This window comes from Eublepharis macularius, chromosome 8 (assembly GCF_028583425.1).
Source record: "Eublepharis macularius isolate TG4126 chromosome 8, MPM_Emac_v1.0, whole genome shotgun sequence".
NCBI lineage: Eukaryota > Metazoa > Chordata > Lepidosauria > Squamata > Eublepharidae > Eublepharis > Eublepharis macularius.
This window is the reverse complement of record NC_072797.1, coordinates 123,096,876-123,116,057: the sequence shown is the minus strand read 5'-3', so window position 1 is coordinate 123,116,057 and position 19,182 is coordinate 123,096,876. Positions and strand designations below refer to the sequence as shown.

Here is a 19,182-nt window from a genome sequence, read left to right as displayed (position 1 = left end):
TTTGCGAACTGGTTTGTAGTTCGTGGAGTTTAAATGCCCCTTTCTGTTTTGCTGCGAAGCGGCACAGAAAAGGGCATTTCACCCCCGCTGGCTTGGATCAGCTGCTTGGCGGGGAGATCCCCGACAAGCAGCTGATCTGGGGGTGGAAAGGGGTATTGGGTTTTAACACGAACCTAACAAACCAGCAGACAAGTTTGTGGAAAATGGGTTTCCACGAACCGCTGGTTTGTAAAGCGGGCTGGTTCGTGACAAACTTCAGTTCGTCTTGCGGTTCATGCCCATCTCTAGTCAGTACAGTCAATTTCAAAGACATTTCAATAAACCGTATAATAGGTTATAACAATGCAATTTGCAAAGATTTAAACTAGCAAGAATCCAATACAGAGTTAAGAAATGTTAACACAGAGCATAAGCAATTCTAACATTATCTAATGGCTCTAAATCAATGATCTTCAACCTTTCCAGACTTGGCAGCAGGGACCTACTGAGCTGCAAGCACAAGACTGCAAAGTCACATGACAGGAAGACAAAGAGTTTTCACTGGAAAAATGGGGAGGGGGAGTCTTCAGAAAAAAAAACAAAAGCTCTTTTGTGTCTACACTTAATTTTAGCCAAAAGGCTGAGAAGCTCAAAAAGCAATCTCCTGATGAGATAACAGGTGGTAAAGACATGAATTTGAAGAGAGGTGGAACTATGCCGTTTGACAGGAAGGAAGTGTGCAAGAAAAGATGGAATCTTGAGACAAGAATAGGGTAGCCAGTTCCCTGAGGGTGCCAAACCAGGGGATGGGGAGGAGCCACTTACCTCGCATGTGAACTTTGTGCCTGTGCTTGGAGCTCCCCTCATCACACCAGGAATGACATTGTTCCTGGGGCGACATGGAAGTAATGGGTCACACCAGGGGCTGATTGAGTAAAAATTGGCTCCAAACATTACATTGGGGGCCAATTTTCACTCAATAGTCCCCCAGTGTGGCCCATTACTTTCACTTTGTGTAAGGAATTATGTCATTCCTGGTGCAATGTGGGTGTGAACGCGGGTGCTCCTATGCATGTGGGAATGTGCTTTACCCCCACCCCCATGTTCCTGCACCTTTCCCCTACCAGCCAGGTGACAGGTGGCGGGGGACAGAGGCTGCGGGCAGGGCATCCACCCCCCCCAATGGGACTGGCAAGCCTAGACAAGCCACCCTGAGCCTGCTTGTGGGGAGGGTGGGATACAAATGGGATTGAATAAATAAATAGAGTCCAACAGGAATTCTGCCATTTCTGGCTTCTGTTGTCACCACAGTGTCATGAACAACAGCCTGAAAGGGGCCAACAAGTTCCAGATGGTGAGGCTGAATTTCACATACTGATTTGAACTCACCGGTCAATTATTTGGTTGCCAACATCTACTTTAGTAACGTTATATAATCCATTTCCGTTAACAGCATTCCATCGTTAAATGGTGTTGATAGTCTCTGGTTATTGCCCTCCAATTTCTTTTCCCACTCTGTTCTTTTTTTCCCTCAGAAAAAGAAGTTGTATTTGGTAACCTCTCTGTATTTAATGGCACCTGTGTTAAATGGCAGAGGAAATCAGGAAGAGTACAATCTGAGGAAACCTATGTGGTAAGTAAGGGTGTGGTTCTGGAGCATTGTGGAAAGTACTAGAATCAGCCTGGGGTTCCCCCCCCCACTGTTTTTTTTTTTAAGATTTTTATTTTTTTTATTAGCTACATTGACTAACAATACAGAGGGAAAGAAGGGGGGCAAGGGAAGGAAAGAAAAAAAACAGCAACATATAACAACACTACACTACACATAATGCTTTCCCTTCATACTGCCATTATTAAAGAATTAAAACTTTGTATGATATTGATGGAGTGGTTAACCTTGCAAAATACAAATTACAATTCAAATTAAGTCTTCCTCCCCCCCCTGGGCCTCGGACGCAATTCTCTCTGAGCAACTGCAGCCGCAGTGCTCGTTCCCTCCCCCCCCTTCAGACTTCGCCTTTTCTTCTTGCTTGGTGTCTTGCTGAAATTCTTGATTTTTGTCCTCAAAATCCCTTAGTTGATCTTCTGATGTTATCTTGTAAGCTTGATCTTTGTAACTGAACCAGATACCTTCCGGAAATAGCCATTTGTACTTTATTCCACGTTCCCTCAGAAGAGCTGCGAATTTTTTATACTTAAATCTTCTTTTCCGAACTAAAAATGGGACGTCCTTCAGTATCTTGACTTTATTACCCAGAAAGTCCAGATCCGCATTGTATGAGTTGTATAGGATAGTGTCTCGGATCCTTTTAGATGAAAAATCGATGATGATCTCGCGAGGCAGCTGACGCTTCGTTGCATATTTTGAAGAAGCCCGATGGACTTCCAAAATGGCGCTTTTTACCTCTTCTTTAGTTGCCCTTGCAGGTGTCGCCAATAGTTCCGAGGCCAGACCCCACCCCCCACTGTTGAAGGTGATGGGAGGGATGTATTGTTGGCCATAGTTTTTAATATTCATAATTTAAAAAGCTGGTTAGATCCAACCATATATATGTACACAACAAGGGCAACAATGTTTTTGTCACACCAGTTTCACATCATATCGCTTCCACATCTACGTAATCTACTTAGGTAGGCAAATGGATTGATTTGTTTCAAAACATGCTAGCTAGAGCAGACAAAAATACTCTACAGTCTGATTTGTAGTCCGCTGTCTCCACAAGCAGGCTCAGAGCAGATTACAGCCCTCCCTCAGCAGTGCATATTTCACAATCCCAAAAGTAATCATTTTGGTCCATGGTGGCAGATGATAAAGCCAGATATAGGTTGTAAGCATAATCATAACAACAACAATAACAACAACATTTGATTTATATTTTGCCCTTCAGGACAACTTAATGCCCACTCAGAGTGGTTTACAAAATGTGTTGTTATAATCCCCACAACAATCACCCTATGAGGTGGGTGGGGCTGAGAGAGCTCGAGAAGCTGTGACTGACCCAAGGTCACTCAGCTGGCTTCAAGCGGAGGAGTAGGGAATCAAACCTGGTTCTCCGTATTAGAGTTCTGCCGCTCTTAACCACTACACCAAACTGGCTCTCATATATCTTAACAGACAGGTATGGGCAGAAAAACAAAACAACAATTGGGGGCTAACTGGTCCCAGCCCTACCCCCCCAAACAAAACTGCACCATCAGAACATGTTGTAGAGAGAAAAAAACAGCTATGGGCTAGAATTACACAAAATCAGGGCTTTTTTTTCAGCGGGAACGCGGTGGAATGGAGTTCTGGCACCACTTGAAAATGGTCACATGGCTGGTGGCCCCTCCCCCTGATCTCCAGACAGAGGGGAGTTTAGATTGCCCTCTGCACCGCAGTGTGGCGCAGAAAGCAATCTAAACTCCCCTCTGTCTGGGGATCAGGGGGTGGGGCCACCAGCCATGTGACTATTTTTGCCGAGGGTGATTTAAATTTTTTTTGAAAGCCCTGCACAAAATCCTGGCTGACCTGAAAGGAGCCAGTAGGTCAAGCTGGAGTGGTGAGGAGGGAAAAAGGAGGGACCATGGGATGGTGGGAGCAGGAGGAAAATGGGCTTGAAAGCATTAGAAAATTAAGATAGGGTCATGTGTTTCGGCAGGGAGAACCAGAGCAGGGGATGGATAGGCAGGAAGAAAAAATGGAATAGCTACAAGGTGAAATAGGAGGAAATAAGTGGGTGTGCAACAGTGAGAAGAAAAGACTGGACTGATACAGGGAAAGGAAAGAAAAAATACCAGCGGGGCGGGGTGACTGGGAAAGAAGAAAGAGTGGTGGGGGGGAAGCAGAGATGTAGTAGAGGAATGGCAGGGAAGCAGAACCAGAGCCAGGGAAGGAAGCAGGCTCAGAATGGGATGTCCTTTGCCCCACAAGTCCTCCAGGGTCCCTCTCCTGTAATATGAAGTGGTGCAGACCAGGGCCGTTTCCACACGGCTTACCTCTCTTCATAATGTCCCGGTAGATCGCGCAAAAACCGCGGAAGATCTCATTTTCTCACGTGAGCTTTGCGTGATGTCACGTGACGTCACGCAAATCTTGCACGAGGAAACACGATCTTCCACGTTTTTTGCGCAATCTACCGGGACATTACGAAGAGAGGTAAGCCGTGTGGAAACAGCCCTGGGCGTTTTTTCTGGGAAAAGAGGTGGTGGAACTCAGTGGGTTGCCAGCACAGGACCGCACAATGACGTCCCTTTGGGTCATCTGGAACAAGGGGGGAGTTTTTTAAAGTTTAAGTCACCCTCGGTGAAAATGGTCACACAGCCGGTGGCCCTGCCCCCTGATCTCCAGACAGAGGGAACTTTAGATTGCCCTCTGCGCCGCTAAGGGGGTGGGGCCACCAGCCATGTGACCATTTTCAAGAGGTGCCTGAATACCTTTCCACCGCATTCCAGCTGAAAAAAAGCCCTGGTGCAGACCATTCTTGCCACCTCTTTCCTTCTTCATGCCGCTGCATGTATCAACTCAGTCTTAGAAATAAGTGCTCCAGTTCATTTTTATGTAGATGCAAGTAAACACTGTGTACACTGCTCCCCCCTCAAAAATGTGTTCAGACTGTTTAAATGAAGAAATGCCATTAGCGAATATGTGTTAAACCACCAGAAACATTTAATTCACAGCCTTGTGTGTGCCTTATTACAGCTTCAAGTACGGGGTTTACGTTGGTATCAGAAGGAATTCCTTCATACTGCGACTTTTGATTTTGTTGAGAATTCACAGACTCCAGAGCTGTGCCTTAATTTACGTCCAGGCAGCAATTATACCGTTAACATTTCCACAACAAATCTGGAACATAGTATCCTAGTCTACATGCAAACCTCAATCACTGGTAAGCTGTTTCTTTATTTCCCCCCCTCTGTTTCATCTTAAAGAAAAAGATCAGATGTAAGAAGCTATTGAAATGACTTACCTTTCTTTACAGTTGTTACTGTAGTCCACTGGGAAGCCCCTCTCTTATTTTATTTATTTATTTATTTACTGTGCAGGAACTCAAAGCAGCTTACGATGTAAATAAAAATAATCACAGATAAAAGAAAAGTTTAAAAACAGAGGTAAGGATTCCCCGTAATATAAAAACAAAAGTTAATTAGTGACAGTCCTAAATAAAAACAGCATCAGTTGTCTCTTGAAGATTAGCAGAGAGGGGGCTGGGGATGCTGTTTCGTAATCGTGGGGCTGCTACCGAAAAGGCCCTGTCTCATGTACCCACCGGGTGAGGTTCTTTAGCTGATGGGACAGTCAGAAGGGCTTCTCCCTGTGATCTTACTTCCTGGGCAGAATCCCTTCTGGATCATACAATAACATCAAATAATAAATTTTGGGGAGGAACTTATTTATAATAAAAATGCATTACCCCTCCACTGTAAAGACTGGGCAAACCTCAACGATGAACAGATTTTAATTGCAGCAGAGCCATTTATGGTTCTTGCTGAAGTGGAATGGGAGATAACACTAAATTTAGGCTTCCGAAACCTGGATTCAGATACCTGCTGTAACATTGACTTGCTGAATGGCCTTGGGCGAGTCCCATACTGCCATACAGAAACTGCCCTGACTTCATGGAACACCAAGAGATGCAGAGACTCCCCTGTTTATCACAGTCATTTTGCTGGAGGGGACCTCAAGGGTCATCTAGTCCCAAATCCCTGCACAAAGCAGGAAATTCACAGCTATCCCCCCCCCTCCCCCAGTGACCTCTGCTCAATGTCCAGATAAAGGCAAAAAACCTTCAGGATCCTGGCCAGTCCGGAGGAAAATCCCTTCCTGCTCCTGATGTAATGATTGACCTTTTCTTGGGCACAAAAGACAGAGGCACAAGAACTGAGTTCTGGCTCATCCCTTCTTGCCCTCCCTTTCACGATTTGTCTGAGTTCATACTGAGTCACAGAATCAGCGTTGCTGTCTGATGCCCATCTAGCCTCTGCTTAAAAACCTGCAAAGAAGAAGAGCCCACCAGCTCCCGAGGAAACCTCTTCAGCTGAGGAACCGCTTGTCCGGGGTCTGGGTCCCAGCCCCCAGACTTGGTAGGAGGGAACAGCAGGTCAGCCGGGCTGACGGGCAAACAGAGGGGGCAGCCAGCAGACAGCAGGTCAACTGGTCAGCCAGCTGACAGCAGGTCAACTGGTCAGCCAGCTGACAGCAGGTCAACCGGTCTGACTGGCAGGCAGAGGGGGCAGCTGGGGGACAGCAGGTCAACCCCTCCCACAGGCAAATGGAGCCAGAACCTGCCGGTGCCAGGGGCAAGGGGCAAAAGCCCAGGGCCCCAGGAGGCAGGGGGAGACAGAGAGAGGCCAGCGAGTCCCACTCCCCTAGGGAGGGAAAGGGGGCTAGGCAAGGCGGAAGGGGGCAAGGGCAGAGGGATTGGGAGCCCAGCAGTCACCCACCCAAAGACCTTACCTGAGGAGGAGAAGCAGCAGCAGCCCCAACAACCCACAGCCACGCCCCAGCTAGAAAATAGTAGCCTGGCCCAGGGGTTGCCAAAAGCCAAGCCACTCCAGGTGGGGCTATTGGAGGCACTCTGCAGGAAGCCCTGGGCAACCAGCCAAGGAGCCGCAGCTGGACCCACCTTCAGCCATCAGCTCAGCCAGGGAGGCCGGGCTGCTAGCCAGGGGACTGCAGCTGGACAGGCCTTCAGCAATCAGCCAAGGCAGGGAGGCTGGGCAGCCAGAGAACAAGGCACAGCTGGTGCTGGTCAGTGGGGCCAGATCAGCTACCCCAGCTGCAACTGCTTGGTGCAGCCCAAGGCCAGGCTGGAAGAGGGGTGGGGCAGTAGAAGGAAGCCCTATAAAAGCTGGCTGGGAAGAGCCCTGTGGTGGTGGGTGTGAGTGAGGAGTGATGATGTGGAGTGAGAGCAGTAAGATGCAAGGGTGGAGGCTTGGAGGAGAGTTCTGGAAGGAGGAGATGAAGGAGGACGCAGAGGGTAATCAGGCCAGGTTGAGCAGGCCAGCGAGTGGACTGAGAGGGAGTCTGGGTGAGGTATACCGCCCCTCCTTCCACAGAGCAGGGTCCTGCAGAATCCCTGGCCCCCCTGTGATGTCAGGAGCAGACTGCCCAGTGCCACGCCCAGCGGCAGCGGCGGCAAGCCCTGACACCGCTCTAATTGTCAAGAAATTCTTCCTAGTGTTTAGCCGAAAACTCTTTTGGTTTAATTTTAACCTTTGGTTCTGATCTGACTCTCTGGAGCAAGAGAAAACAACTCCTGTCTTTCATGAGTAGATCAATAAAAGTAGCAGAATAAGAAGTGAGCAGAGATGGGAGTAGTTTGGGCTATAACCTTTCCCCCTGATGTGTTCGTTTTCTTCATTCGGGGAGTTTTTAAAATCTGGGATAACATTAAAAAAGGCCATCTGCTGCTTGGAGTCTTAAATAGGTCAGTCATTTCACCTCAATCTGGTTCATGCACAGACTATGTCTAGGAAAAGGCCCGACCCATACTGTGTGCATGCCTTTATGTGTGTGCAAAGGTAAACAAAACCTTTCGCACTTTGAAGACTTTGGATTGTAAACATGCCATAATTTCTTATCTGAACTGTATATGTTGTCAGTAAAAGGCATCAGTAATCAAATTAAAAAACTGCCAATAATTATCTGCCATTTTATATATTAGTTAATTAATCAATTACATTAAAATAACCTTGTATTACCAAAGCCTCAATAGGTAGTTCCTTTTTACATTTTTTATTTATTAAACAAAAATAGCCTTCTGTATTTTTTTCTCTTTTTATTCTGTCGAAGCAACATGCCGACCAGAGACAAAGCAACCTCTAGACAAAACAAAGGCCCGCAGGCCCATTAATTAAAATTTGCACGCATTGACCAAAATTGTCTCCCACATTAATCAAGTATGCCTTCCATTGATTCATCTACAGATTAAACTGATTGTTTGCAGCACTATATAATGATCTGCCCCATAAGCATTGTGCCAGCCAGCTAGATAAAAAGTATAATGCTCTAGGTAGGTACTTTAAAGTGTCGTATAAACGATGAATGAAATGACAGTGAGGGCTCTGAGAAGTTTTACTACAAACCCCGATGAAAATGAAAGGAGGTAAAGGATCAGTAAAGCTCATAAAAAGGCTGCTTCTTAAAATGCCCGTTCTGCTTGCAGCAGGCACTTTTGCTCATGGAAGAGGGCAGAGCCCCATTATTGTCAATTTTGCCCCTTTTCGCTTTGGCCCTCCTGACAGTTTAACCCCCACAACTTTCCTAGAGGTCAGCTGACCCAAGGGGGCACAATGTAGGGGTGGAAAGTCAGCGGGAGAGGAGGAACTTAACCGTTATGCAGTGCAGCTGCATTCATGCTGCAAACAATCCGAGCCACTATGCATTATGCACTTCGATTGCTTAACAAAAAAATTCCCCAAACATGAAAAACCTGTGCCCATTTCCCATGTGCTGTGGAAGAAAGTGTGCTAGCTGAAGATGTCCTTACGTCAACCCAGGAGCAACACAGAGGAAGCTTTTGTAAGCTTGTTATGTTCTCCCCCATCTATAGTCATCCACTAGGTGAAGCTGTGTAACTTCAGCTGAGAAATTGTTTCAGTATCTTCAGCTTTTTTCTTATGAAGAAACAAGATTTTTGCAGTACCTTAACAAACTTCTGTGTATCTGAGATATAAACAACAAAAAACCTTGATGGTCTGTATCCTTGCCAGATGTTATTTTATTACAAACCGCAATAAAATTCCTTTTTAAAAGAGAAATCAGGGAGGCGGCTGTAGTTATTTCTTTTATTTACATTTATATCTCACCTTTCTGCCCAATCAGGGCCACTAAGACAATTGAGAGTTAAAACAGCATAATAAAATACATCGTAAAACCAATTTAAAAAACAGAACTCAAATACATAAATGGAGGGAAGCAAATTAAAGCATGAGGTAGGAAGGGCATTGAGGGTTGTGCCAGGCGAAACAATAAAGTCTTCCCCTGCTGACAGGAGGCAGTGAAGGAAGGGGACAGATTAATATCCCCGAGGAGGGAGTTCTGTAACTTGGCGCTATGGCAGAAAGGGCTCTCTCTCTCTCTCAGGTTGTCACCAGCCTAGCTTTGGAAAGTGGCAACATGTGAAGCAGGGTCTCAGAGGGCAGGGCTTTTTTTCAGCGGGAACACAGTGGAATGGAGTTCTGGCACCTCTTAAAAATGGTCACGTGGCTGGTGGCCCCGCCCCCTGATCTCCAGACAATCTAAACTCCCCTCTGTCTGGAGATCAGGGGGCGGGGCCACCGGCCATGTGACCATTTTTCGCCGAGGGCAATTTGGAGTCAGTTTTGTGTGGAAAGCACCACAATGGAAGGGTGAAACACACACACAAGCATAGCCAGTCCTCAACTTAAAAATGCCCTCCAACTGCTTCTGCAAAATCCCCCCTCCCAGAAAGAAGGGCTTTAAAAACATGTATTTAAATATAAATATATAGTTTGCCTTGAATTGTTGATTACACTGTGTCCTAAAAGCCGTGAGAATGATTTCTGGGATGGTACTTAATGGGAAGAACAAATGAATCTATTGTGACTGGAATCTCTCTAATTTATTTAAGATTCTGTGCATGCTAGTTCCAAACATAATTTCCCCTTTCTGTAAGTGACCTCTGAGGAAAGTCATATAAGATAGAATGCTGCTTTTATTTATTCACCTTGAGCATGAATATAAAATAGGCTTATAAAGAGTTGCTGCACAGCCTCTAGCATGTGAGGATTGCCTACAGGTAAGTGGGCAAGGAAGCTTTGGATTGACGGAAAGAGAGTTTGTTTCCTGTCTTGGTTTGGGATTTCAGGGCGCCATAGATGGCTAACACAGGCATCTTTGGGCAGAGCAGGGCTGGTAAAGAGTTATGGGCAGGGGTCATTTCGTAGAAAAAGAGCTGGAGGAACTCATTAGCATAACTCATTAGCATTTGCCACGGCCCTTGCCATCTCCGGAAGTGTGTCATTGGCATAACTGATTTGCATGTGCCACACCCCGTGACATCACCTATCCTGGATGTTTTGGAGCCAATCCTGGATGTTTTGGAGCCAATCCTGGCCATTCAGGGCCGAAATTGGGCCCAAAATGGCAAAAAGGGGCTAAAATGGCTGAAAAGGGGCCCAAAATGGTCAGGATCGGGCCGCTGCTGAGTGGGAGAGTGATTCACCACCCGTCAGAGGCCCGATACGGGCTGTTTTGGCCCCAATCCAGGCTGAAACGGGCCCAAAATGTCTGAGAGTCAGGTGGGCAGGGCCACCTGACGTGACCTCTTTGGGGAACTGCCGGAACTGCGTTCCTGCACGTTCCCCCTCAAAATGAGCCCCGGTTATGGGGCAGATCCAAAGGTTTCAGGCCACTAATAGCAGAACTTTCCTCCCACAAAATGCTCCTTTCTCTGGTGCAAGGAGCTTTCCTTCAGAAGACGAAACATGTTCTGCTGACGGAAGGCCCCTGGTTCCAGTAGAAGGCTCCAGCTTTATTGCATCACAATCAGCTGTTTGGGCTAGTAACTTTTCTGAACATTTGCAAAGCTGATTAATATCTTCAGTATGCATTCTCAATGAGCTGGTATTTGCATTCATTTTCAGACCATATAAAATCTCCTTCGGTGTGCTTGTCATGAATATTATTTATGTTTTGAAAGCCTTGGCGTTCAGGGTTGAATTTCAATTTGGAAGCTTTTATTTAGTACTTGATTTTTAGCCTCTTACCTGTGGGTCACTTTCATTGAGGGGGGGGGCTCTTCTTAAAGCTGTGGGACACCAGTGTTGTCCTAGCTTAACCTGGTATACTAGGGGCAAATATGCTTAAATTCGTGCACTATTCAGTGGCTGGATTTGCTGCTCACCAAACAATCTCGGGGACTTTCATCAACATCTTTTTCCTTCTGTAAACTAAGCATTAAAAATGGACTGCTTGACGGGATTGATGTTGAAGGCAGATAAGATGCTAAAATACATATTCTTGAATCCTGAATTGCCATACCATCAGTGTAACAACAGTTCTGCTGACAGAATAGCATTTCCATTTGCAGAAGAGAGGAGGATAAATTCCACCAATTCCCCTATCTCACTGTATATTTCCGTGCTGTCCCTCCCCACCAGCTGTGCTGGGAGACACTGACCTGAAGAGGCACAATTTCAGAGGGAACAAAAGGCTGCAGTAAGGGAGTGAATCCAGGAATTTAATTTGCCCACGCTTTGCAGGATCCAAACCATATAAGGCACTTTGCACGTTAAAAGCAATGGCTGATGTAATAACAGCCACCACCAAAACAACAACCAACCCCAACAATAATATATGGCTTGCCTTTTAGATCCACGATCTCCAGAAGTGGAATTCATATCAGCAGAAGGTTTTGCACCAGTATTCACGCTGAAAAAGGCAGAAGAAAGTAATGGGCCTATAAGGTATTTACACCTGGTGGTTATGTTTTGAATTTCGTCCTTCCAAATTTCATGATAAATCAAGGGATTTAATTTCTGCCACGTGTGGGTTTACTTGAGGTTGTTTATTTACTTCTCGGTCTTAAAAATCCAGCCACGTCCTAAGCATGGTATTTTTTTTTTGCCACATAGTCAGGCTCTTGCTCATGTATTAGTTAATCCAGGCAGATGTGATCCATTTAGTTAATCCAGGCAGTTCCACACTTACAATTTTTAACTTGGATCTGAATCTCCCTCTCACCACAAACGAGCACTCCCTCTAGCTGTGATTACAATAGGGTGGTTCAAAGGTATTAAGGATTGTTTAGCTTGGAGAATATGTCTTTGGCCTAGGCTCTGAGGGGAAAACCGAACTTAGTTTACCTCATTCTGAACGGCCTATATTGTTTGGGCATGACAGTGTGTCTCCTTCTCTTGAGTGCTTCATATAACTGTCATTTGCTCTTTAGAGGAAAAAGTAGGGTGTACGGGGACACTTGCCCCTGATTCTGGGTGTTCCAGCCTTCAACTGAGGGCCAAGCTACACATGACGAATGACACTTGAACGGCAAGTGGATTGAGTGGAGGGCAAGTGAACAGGGAGAAATACATTTGCTGTTCAAGTGTCATTCGTCATGTGTAGCTTGGCCCAGAGAGGGAAGGTAGATGCAATGGGACTTTCTGGGTATAGTACACAAGAGGTTCATCCTACTCGTTACAAAGTCCTTGTGTTTGTTGGGAAACAACACAAGGACTTGGTGTCAGCTGTGTGAGGTACGCTGGCTCTTTTCTGTTTGCAAGCATAGCACACAGGGAGCAGCAGGTGTAGCCTACTGACCCCGTCATTGGCTGCCCTGCTGTTTTGTTTTTTTTTAACTATTTATTTTTCATTTTACAATTTACAATATTCATAAATACACATAACAATAATACAAGAAACAAACCTTGGAACAGTCAATAACAATAACAAAGCCAATGTAATAGACTACAAAAACAGTGCAAGGGGGAACAGTGCGGAGATATTCTCATAATATAGCTAAGAAGCTAAAAGTATTGATGTCAGCATTAGGCAGTTGATTAGTATTGTGTAAGTAATTCAAAAAGGGCAACCATTGCGTAAAGAATGATGACTGATACTGTGGTTTACCGGTGGAATGAAGGTGGTATGCTATTTTTTCCATAGTAAAAATATCCCATACTTTCCGAACCCACTGTTGTAGCTTCGGAAGCTTGTCTGATTTCCAGTGTGCTGCTAGAAGCATTTTTGCAGCAGCAAGTAACATAAATATTAAATTTTTCCGCACCTTTGGTATGGCAGGGTCTGCCCTGCTGTTTTCATGCCCTCAGGTGGCCTCCTCAAATGAGGCTGTTCCTTTAGAAGTCACCTTACTTATGTGACTACATGTGAGTTTCAGAACAGAACCTATAGCCACTCCATTGGGTGCTTTGAGGATGCAAAAACAGGCAGAGGGCCGCAGCCACTTTCCCCTGCATGCGCTGCCGACAAACAGAAAAGAATCGCCGTGCATCTGGGAGGCACAAAACTCTCATTGTGAGTGTCCTTGTGTTGTTCCTCAACAAACACAAAGACTTTGTAATGGGTGGATGGACCCAGAGACACGTTGCGTTCTCCAGGGGTCCCAGTACAGGGCCTTCTTCTAATGAGAGTCATTTTGCAAGTAATAATGAATGAAGTTCTAACATCACTGTCTCTTCTGCATATCATGTAACGCTAATTATCTAAGTAGCAGAACTCCAAATCTAATGAAGTGAGCCGTACGAGCCTAGAGTTAACTAGTGTTTCTGAATACAGTTTAATAATTTAAGATTGCATATTATTTTGTTTTATGAGCTGTAATGAGGAATTCAGTGAAGGCCAATGATGCGGAGAACCTTTAAACAAAGAACTGCACCAAAGGGAATCGGTGGGAGACATCAAAAGGCAATTGAATATAAATAACTTTTGACAATACTTGTTGCTTTTCTGTCTCGTTGTAGTTCTTACCAAGTGATTGTCGTTCCCTGGAGGCCACAGTGCAACTTTAATTGTTATTCCTTGACTAGCCTGGCTTACTTCAGTAATGGCAGTGATTCTGATGGGTATGTGGCAGCTGAATTCCCAGCCAGGATCCTTACGGACAACGGATCAGTCTTTGCTCTTGGAGACAGACTTTACTATGGAAAATTCTACAATGCTCCCTTGAAACAACGAAAAGATTATTGTGTTATATTAAGGACCATCAGTGAATGGAATGAGGTAGGATTGCCTTCTTGAGTCTTTGCTTGAACAAAAATAATTTATGAAAAGTGATCTATGTCGATATATTTTCAGATCATTGCTCTGTGGTGCAAGCATGTCCAGTCTTTCAAGCTACACAGGATACTTGGGGTCAAGACAAATGTAACATTGATGAAGAAGCCGGGCAGCTGCGAAAGAGACCCCTTCCTCATGACTTGGAGCTCTTTTGCAGGAGAAGTCAGCCGCATGTGCCACAGACTAGCTTGCCACCTGAGCTGTCACCCCAACCCTTTTCTAACCATCAGTGCTTTCAGTAGTTTGCACTTTTTAAAATAGATAAGCCATAGATATACAGATGTAACATGCAATGCTTTTAACATTTACAAAGGGCAATCACCCTGCTTGGATCATGGGAGATGGGCAAAACTGATAGCGGAGCCAGTTAAATTCATTCATATGCATGTATGTCATTTGAGTTGCAAAGTTTAGAAACATCTGGTTCATTCCATGACCGAGGGGACCCACTGGCTCTCTGTATTACGTCTGTCTTCACCCATCATTTGACAGAACGGAACGATGAAATGACAGGAACATAGTTGCAAAATAATTAAAAAGCTGTCTTTTCTGTTGAATTTCTAAAATGTTTTTTATGGGATGCTATGCATTAAGAGTGTTAACTTTAACCTGAACTGTCTTTTGAAATGAATATAATAGGTAACTTTTGCCAGTATATAAAGTGCTGTCAAGACACAGCAAATTTATGAGGATCACTGTTCTGTTTCCAAGAGCTTATGAGCCCGGGCCATCCAAGTCAGGGCAGATAACTTTTGCCCCCCTGTTATTATAAAACAAGTCCAAGATTGTGGGTTGGATCTAGCGGAAGAGCTCACAGAAGCAGTTGGCAGAGTGGATCGTTTTCTGCCTTTCCCAAGCACCATGCCGTTTGTCCCAAAACTTCTCTGAGGGTTGGGAGTCGGGACAGCCTCACAAGCAAGACGAGTTACTGCAGTAATGAGCAAGGGAAAATTTCCTTTCTCTGCAGTTGCAGGTGTCAGATGGAAGAGAGAGGGGCAATTTAGCAGTACTCCATCCTCTGGGTGGGGCCCTTTTCCAGGGCTGGTTCCCCTTCCCTCAAATCCACCCCTGCAGTCCTAAACAGAGTTATTACACCTTCTAAGCCCGTTAACTTCAATGATCTTAGAAAGGTGTGGCTTTAGTTAGGATGGCACAGTTAGAACCCATGTTAAAAGAGAACTTCCATCTGTTGAAATGTCAAATATTTCTAGTTCTTACAAATCACCCACTCTTTTCACATGGCTGACTCCTAATAGCTCTTTCAGAAATCTCTATCACATGAATCCAGACCAACTTCATTATATGCTGAAATAGGATTAATAAAATAAAAACTGAAAATGAAATCCTATTCATTTACAGATGGGAAGATTTAACTAACAGGAGTTGGTCATTGTCTGGTTCTTCCTTCTGAATTTGTTTCCTTCATTTCAAGACAACTTTTGCTGTATTGAGGAAGGGAAGTGTATGAGATAGATGATTCATACAGTACTTAGACACTGAATTCATTCCACTTCGGCCCCCAGTATTGTTTTTCCCTAGTATCATCATACACTTCCCAAATCTCTTTTGGATTGTTCTTGAAACTCAGTCTTATATTTTGGATCCCTTGATACTTGTAGCCCTAGAACAAATAGTGTTTATGGTTTCACAAAATATGTTGTTTTTGAAAACCTCCTTTGGAGTACTGTGATTGGCTGGCTCATTACATTTAGGTATCGGTAGATTTTCCCCATTCGGTCCTATGGCTTTGTGATGCCTTGCTCCATCTGCCTTCTGGTTTCACTTGGAGAATTCCTAACATTAAGTTTAAAACTGGCACGTGTCCAGTTTGCTGTAGCTGGTAGATCATGTTCATTTGTCTTAAATAGGTTACTGATGCACTGCAGAACATGAGCACATTAATTAACAAGACCCCCCCCCCCGAATCTTAATGTACCCATGTGATCTTGTCAAGTTTTCTTCTTGCTCTTTGATTTATATTTTCATCCCAAAAGCTTTGTACCCTTCTAACTCCATGAAAGAGCCCCGTGGCGCAGAGTGGTAAGCGGCAGTACTGCAGCCCAAGCTCTGCTCACGACCTGAATTCAATCCCGGTGGAAGCCGGGTTCAGGTAGCTGGCTCAAGGTTGACTCAGCCTTCCATCCTTCCGAGGTCGGCAAAATGAGTAACCAGGTTCCTGCGGGCAAAGTGTAGATGACTGGGGAAGGCAATGGCAAACCACCCCGTGACAAAAGTCTGCCAAGAAAACGTCGTGATGCGACGTCCCCCCATGGGTCAGTAATGACTTGGTGCTTGCACAGGGGACTACCTTTACCTAACTCAATGAAAGTCTGTGGGATTAGAAGGGTGTAATTGTGCTTAAGATTGCAAAGAAATCAATGTGTATATATCCTTAATGGATCTGTAATCTGTAAGGAAAAAATGAGACAGATTGCAAACTGGGTAGTTGTACACCTGTAGCAGTCTGAAAAAGGTCCAGAAATCAGAACATGAAGAACTGTAGTTCATTAAAACATCACTACGGCACCAGCCTCAAGATCAGGTGATTGTAAATCACAGACTCTTAAGGAGGAAGTCCTAATGGGGAGGGCATAAGCATTCTTAATTATTAAAGTTCAGCACTTAGCTGGTAACAATCTGGACTGCTTGAGTGTTGAAAAGTATTATGTGAAGCCTGATCAGTCTGTTGCCTTTGTATACCCAGTCATCAAATTCTACCATTCATTCTTCTATTTAACCTCTTCCTTGTTTCATAAACTTGGATCCAAAATGCTTTGCAACTGGTTTCTCATGGGCTTGAACTGCAGTTCCGCCATGCCGCATGGCAAACTTGTAAAACTTGTAAAAGCATTTGTGGTTATGTCATGGTGGTCTAACATTCAGGATACAAAACTGAAAAATGCCAATGAGCATACCAAAACTTTTTCTGTCTTTTAGCGCAATGACTGAAATTCAGTTACAATTACACTTTGTGAGATAGAATGAAAATAGAATGAAGAAGAGCGGCTGTGTACTTCCTCTCATTACAAAGACATTAGTTTTCAATTAAAGTGCCTCAATTAAACCGCTTTAAATTTTCAACTGAAGCACTTCAGAGACTTTAATTTTCAATTTAATGTGTTTCAAACAATTTTTAACAAGGAGCGCATTGTATTCATTCTTTGCAATAGGCCACATTAGTTCTTTAAACAAGTATTTAAAAACATGAGCCATGTTTTTTAAAAAGTAGCTAGCGTACAGAACAGCTCTTAACATAAGAATTCTTCTTAGTCCACCCAAGTATAACTCCAGGCTAAACTACTTGTTTTGCAGACCGTTCTCTGTCATGAAATGCTTTCTGCAAATAAAATCCATGATGCATATGGCTTTTCCTCCCTGTGGGGGAGATTTCTTTAGATGTGTTCTCTGAATGAGACAGGAGAACATGAATGCTATAAATTAGAATACAATGCAGGCAATTACAGTTCCTCAACAATTCTAGCACTTTTATTGGTTCATCAACATAAGCTTCAGACACTTATTTTCCTGAACGATATTAGCCAATGTAAGCAGCATAGTAAAAGAAAATCCTGTCTTGTAATAGCTTTTGTACTTTTTCATACTTGTTTTCAGAAACATTGCACATTTATGCTAAAGAGGTACGTAACCCACTTCCTCCCATGCAGTTTTGCCACTTAAAATTAACTCCCCCCTTGCTTGTTTCCAGTTCCTCAACTTATTTCCAACTAAGGTTTATTCAACCAGAATCTGTTATTTCCTTTTTTTTTTAAAAAAAAAAAAGGCATGTTATTGGCTGAAACTAAAATTTTCATTTTGTTCAAGTGACAATAGTTGGATGGATCCTGAGATTCCCTTGGCAGTAGTAGTAATAACAACAACAACAATAACATTCGATTTATATACCGCCCTTCAGGATAACTTAATGCCCACTCAGAGTGGTTTACAAAGTATGCCATTATTATCCCCACAACAAAACACCCTGTGAGGTGGGTGGGGCTGAGAGAGCTCTGAGAGAGCTCTGACTAGCCCAAGATCACCCAGCTGGCTTCAAGTGGAGGAGTGAGGAATCAAACCTGGCTCTCCAGATTAGAGTCCCACGCTCTTAACCACTACACCAAACTGGCACTTATGCAAAGTGAGCGAATCTTCCATTCCAGGTCATGAAAGGAACATTCCTCACTTGACAGAAGCAACAACACAATCCCTTTGAGCTCCTTGAAAGTAAGATCCTTTTGGTACCTGCCTGGGAAGTACGGATGCTTGCAGGGGCCTGTGCCCAGAAAATAGCATAATTAGTTCCGAGTGACCAAGGGAGTCTCTGGATGTGTTCTTTGTGTGCAGCTTCTCATGAATAGCAAATCCCATGTGAAAGTTAGGGGAACTGCCAGAGCAGTTTATGATATGACACGGAGTCTCACATTTCAGAGGAAACAAAGTCAAAAGGAAAAAAATTGGGCAAAACCCAGCATTTGGGTGCAAGTGAAGGCAGTAGTGCTGCAGATCTTGCTACTGTACTTAGCACTGTTTCTCTCTAACATGCATACCCAAGTGCATACCAGCAGAGACCCAAGAAAAGAAAAAAGACTAGCGCCTGTCTTTTTTCCTTTGAGGACAAATAGTGCAGTGGAAGATCAGTTTAGATTGGTGAAACTGCAAGGTACAAAGAATTACAGTGCAATCCTATGGAGAGTTACTCCAGTCTAAGCCTATTGAAGTCAATGGGATTAGACTGGAGTAACTCTCCATAGGATTGCACTGTTAAACTCTTTGTCCTGTGCATCCCCAAGCCGAATCAGGCCTCCTTACAAAAGCTCCTGTGATCTTTTGTAAAACAAGGGGTGTGATTTAGTCATGGCTCTCCCAACATCTCATTTGTTTTATTTCTTTATTATCAACATTTTGACACCTCCTTTCTGCCCTCACGGGGCCGCTAAGGCACCTAACAAATTTACAGCGTTCAAATTAAAATACCTTAAAAGCCATTAAAACCAACACAAAGATATATCATTAAAGCAATTAAAACCAGAATTTAAAAAATACAAAAGATAAAAACAACAGTTAAAACATGGGGGAGAGAAGAGGGATCGCCGAGGGAATGTCAAGTGAAACAAAAAATAGCTTCATCCTTTGACGGAAGATGAGTTTGGGAGAGAGTTCCAGAGTCTAATAGAGCAGAACCACAAGTGACAAAAGGCACAGATTGGACACTTGTCTGCTTCCCTCAAGTTTTGATGGGAAATGTAGGCATCCTGGTCTCGCAGCTTCACTCTCTGACTGCTGTCCAATGGACTTTTCAACTGTCACTTCTCCAACATTCCGCCAAGCTGCCTACATTTCCCATCAAAACTTGAGGGAAGCAGACAAGTGTCCAACCTGTGCCTTTTGTCACTTGTGGTTCTGCTCAAGTGTGGCTTCTGAGGCCCTCTCCTAGGTTGCCACCCACCTAATCTTGGAAGGTAGAAACA

The 19,182-nt window shown here is 44.2% G+C and overlaps 1 protein-coding gene across 1 annotated transcript in view; it reads left to right on the top strand.

Annotated features, from left to right (window-relative positions):
• Positions 1-19,182, top strand: part of SUSD1 (sushi domain containing 1) — a 74,504-nt gene that overhangs the window by 41,770 nt on the left and 13,552 nt on the right. Inside the window, exons 11-14 of the mRNA XM_054986958.1 lie at positions 1,515-1,612; positions 4,658-4,844; positions 11,295-11,388; positions 13,402-13,660. Coding sequence (XP_054842933.1) covers positions 1,515-1,612; positions 4,658-4,844; positions 11,295-11,388; positions 13,402-13,660 — 638 coding nt within the window. The remainder of the gene's footprint in view (positions 1-1,514; positions 1,613-4,657; positions 4,845-11,294; positions 11,389-13,401; positions 13,661-19,182) is intronic.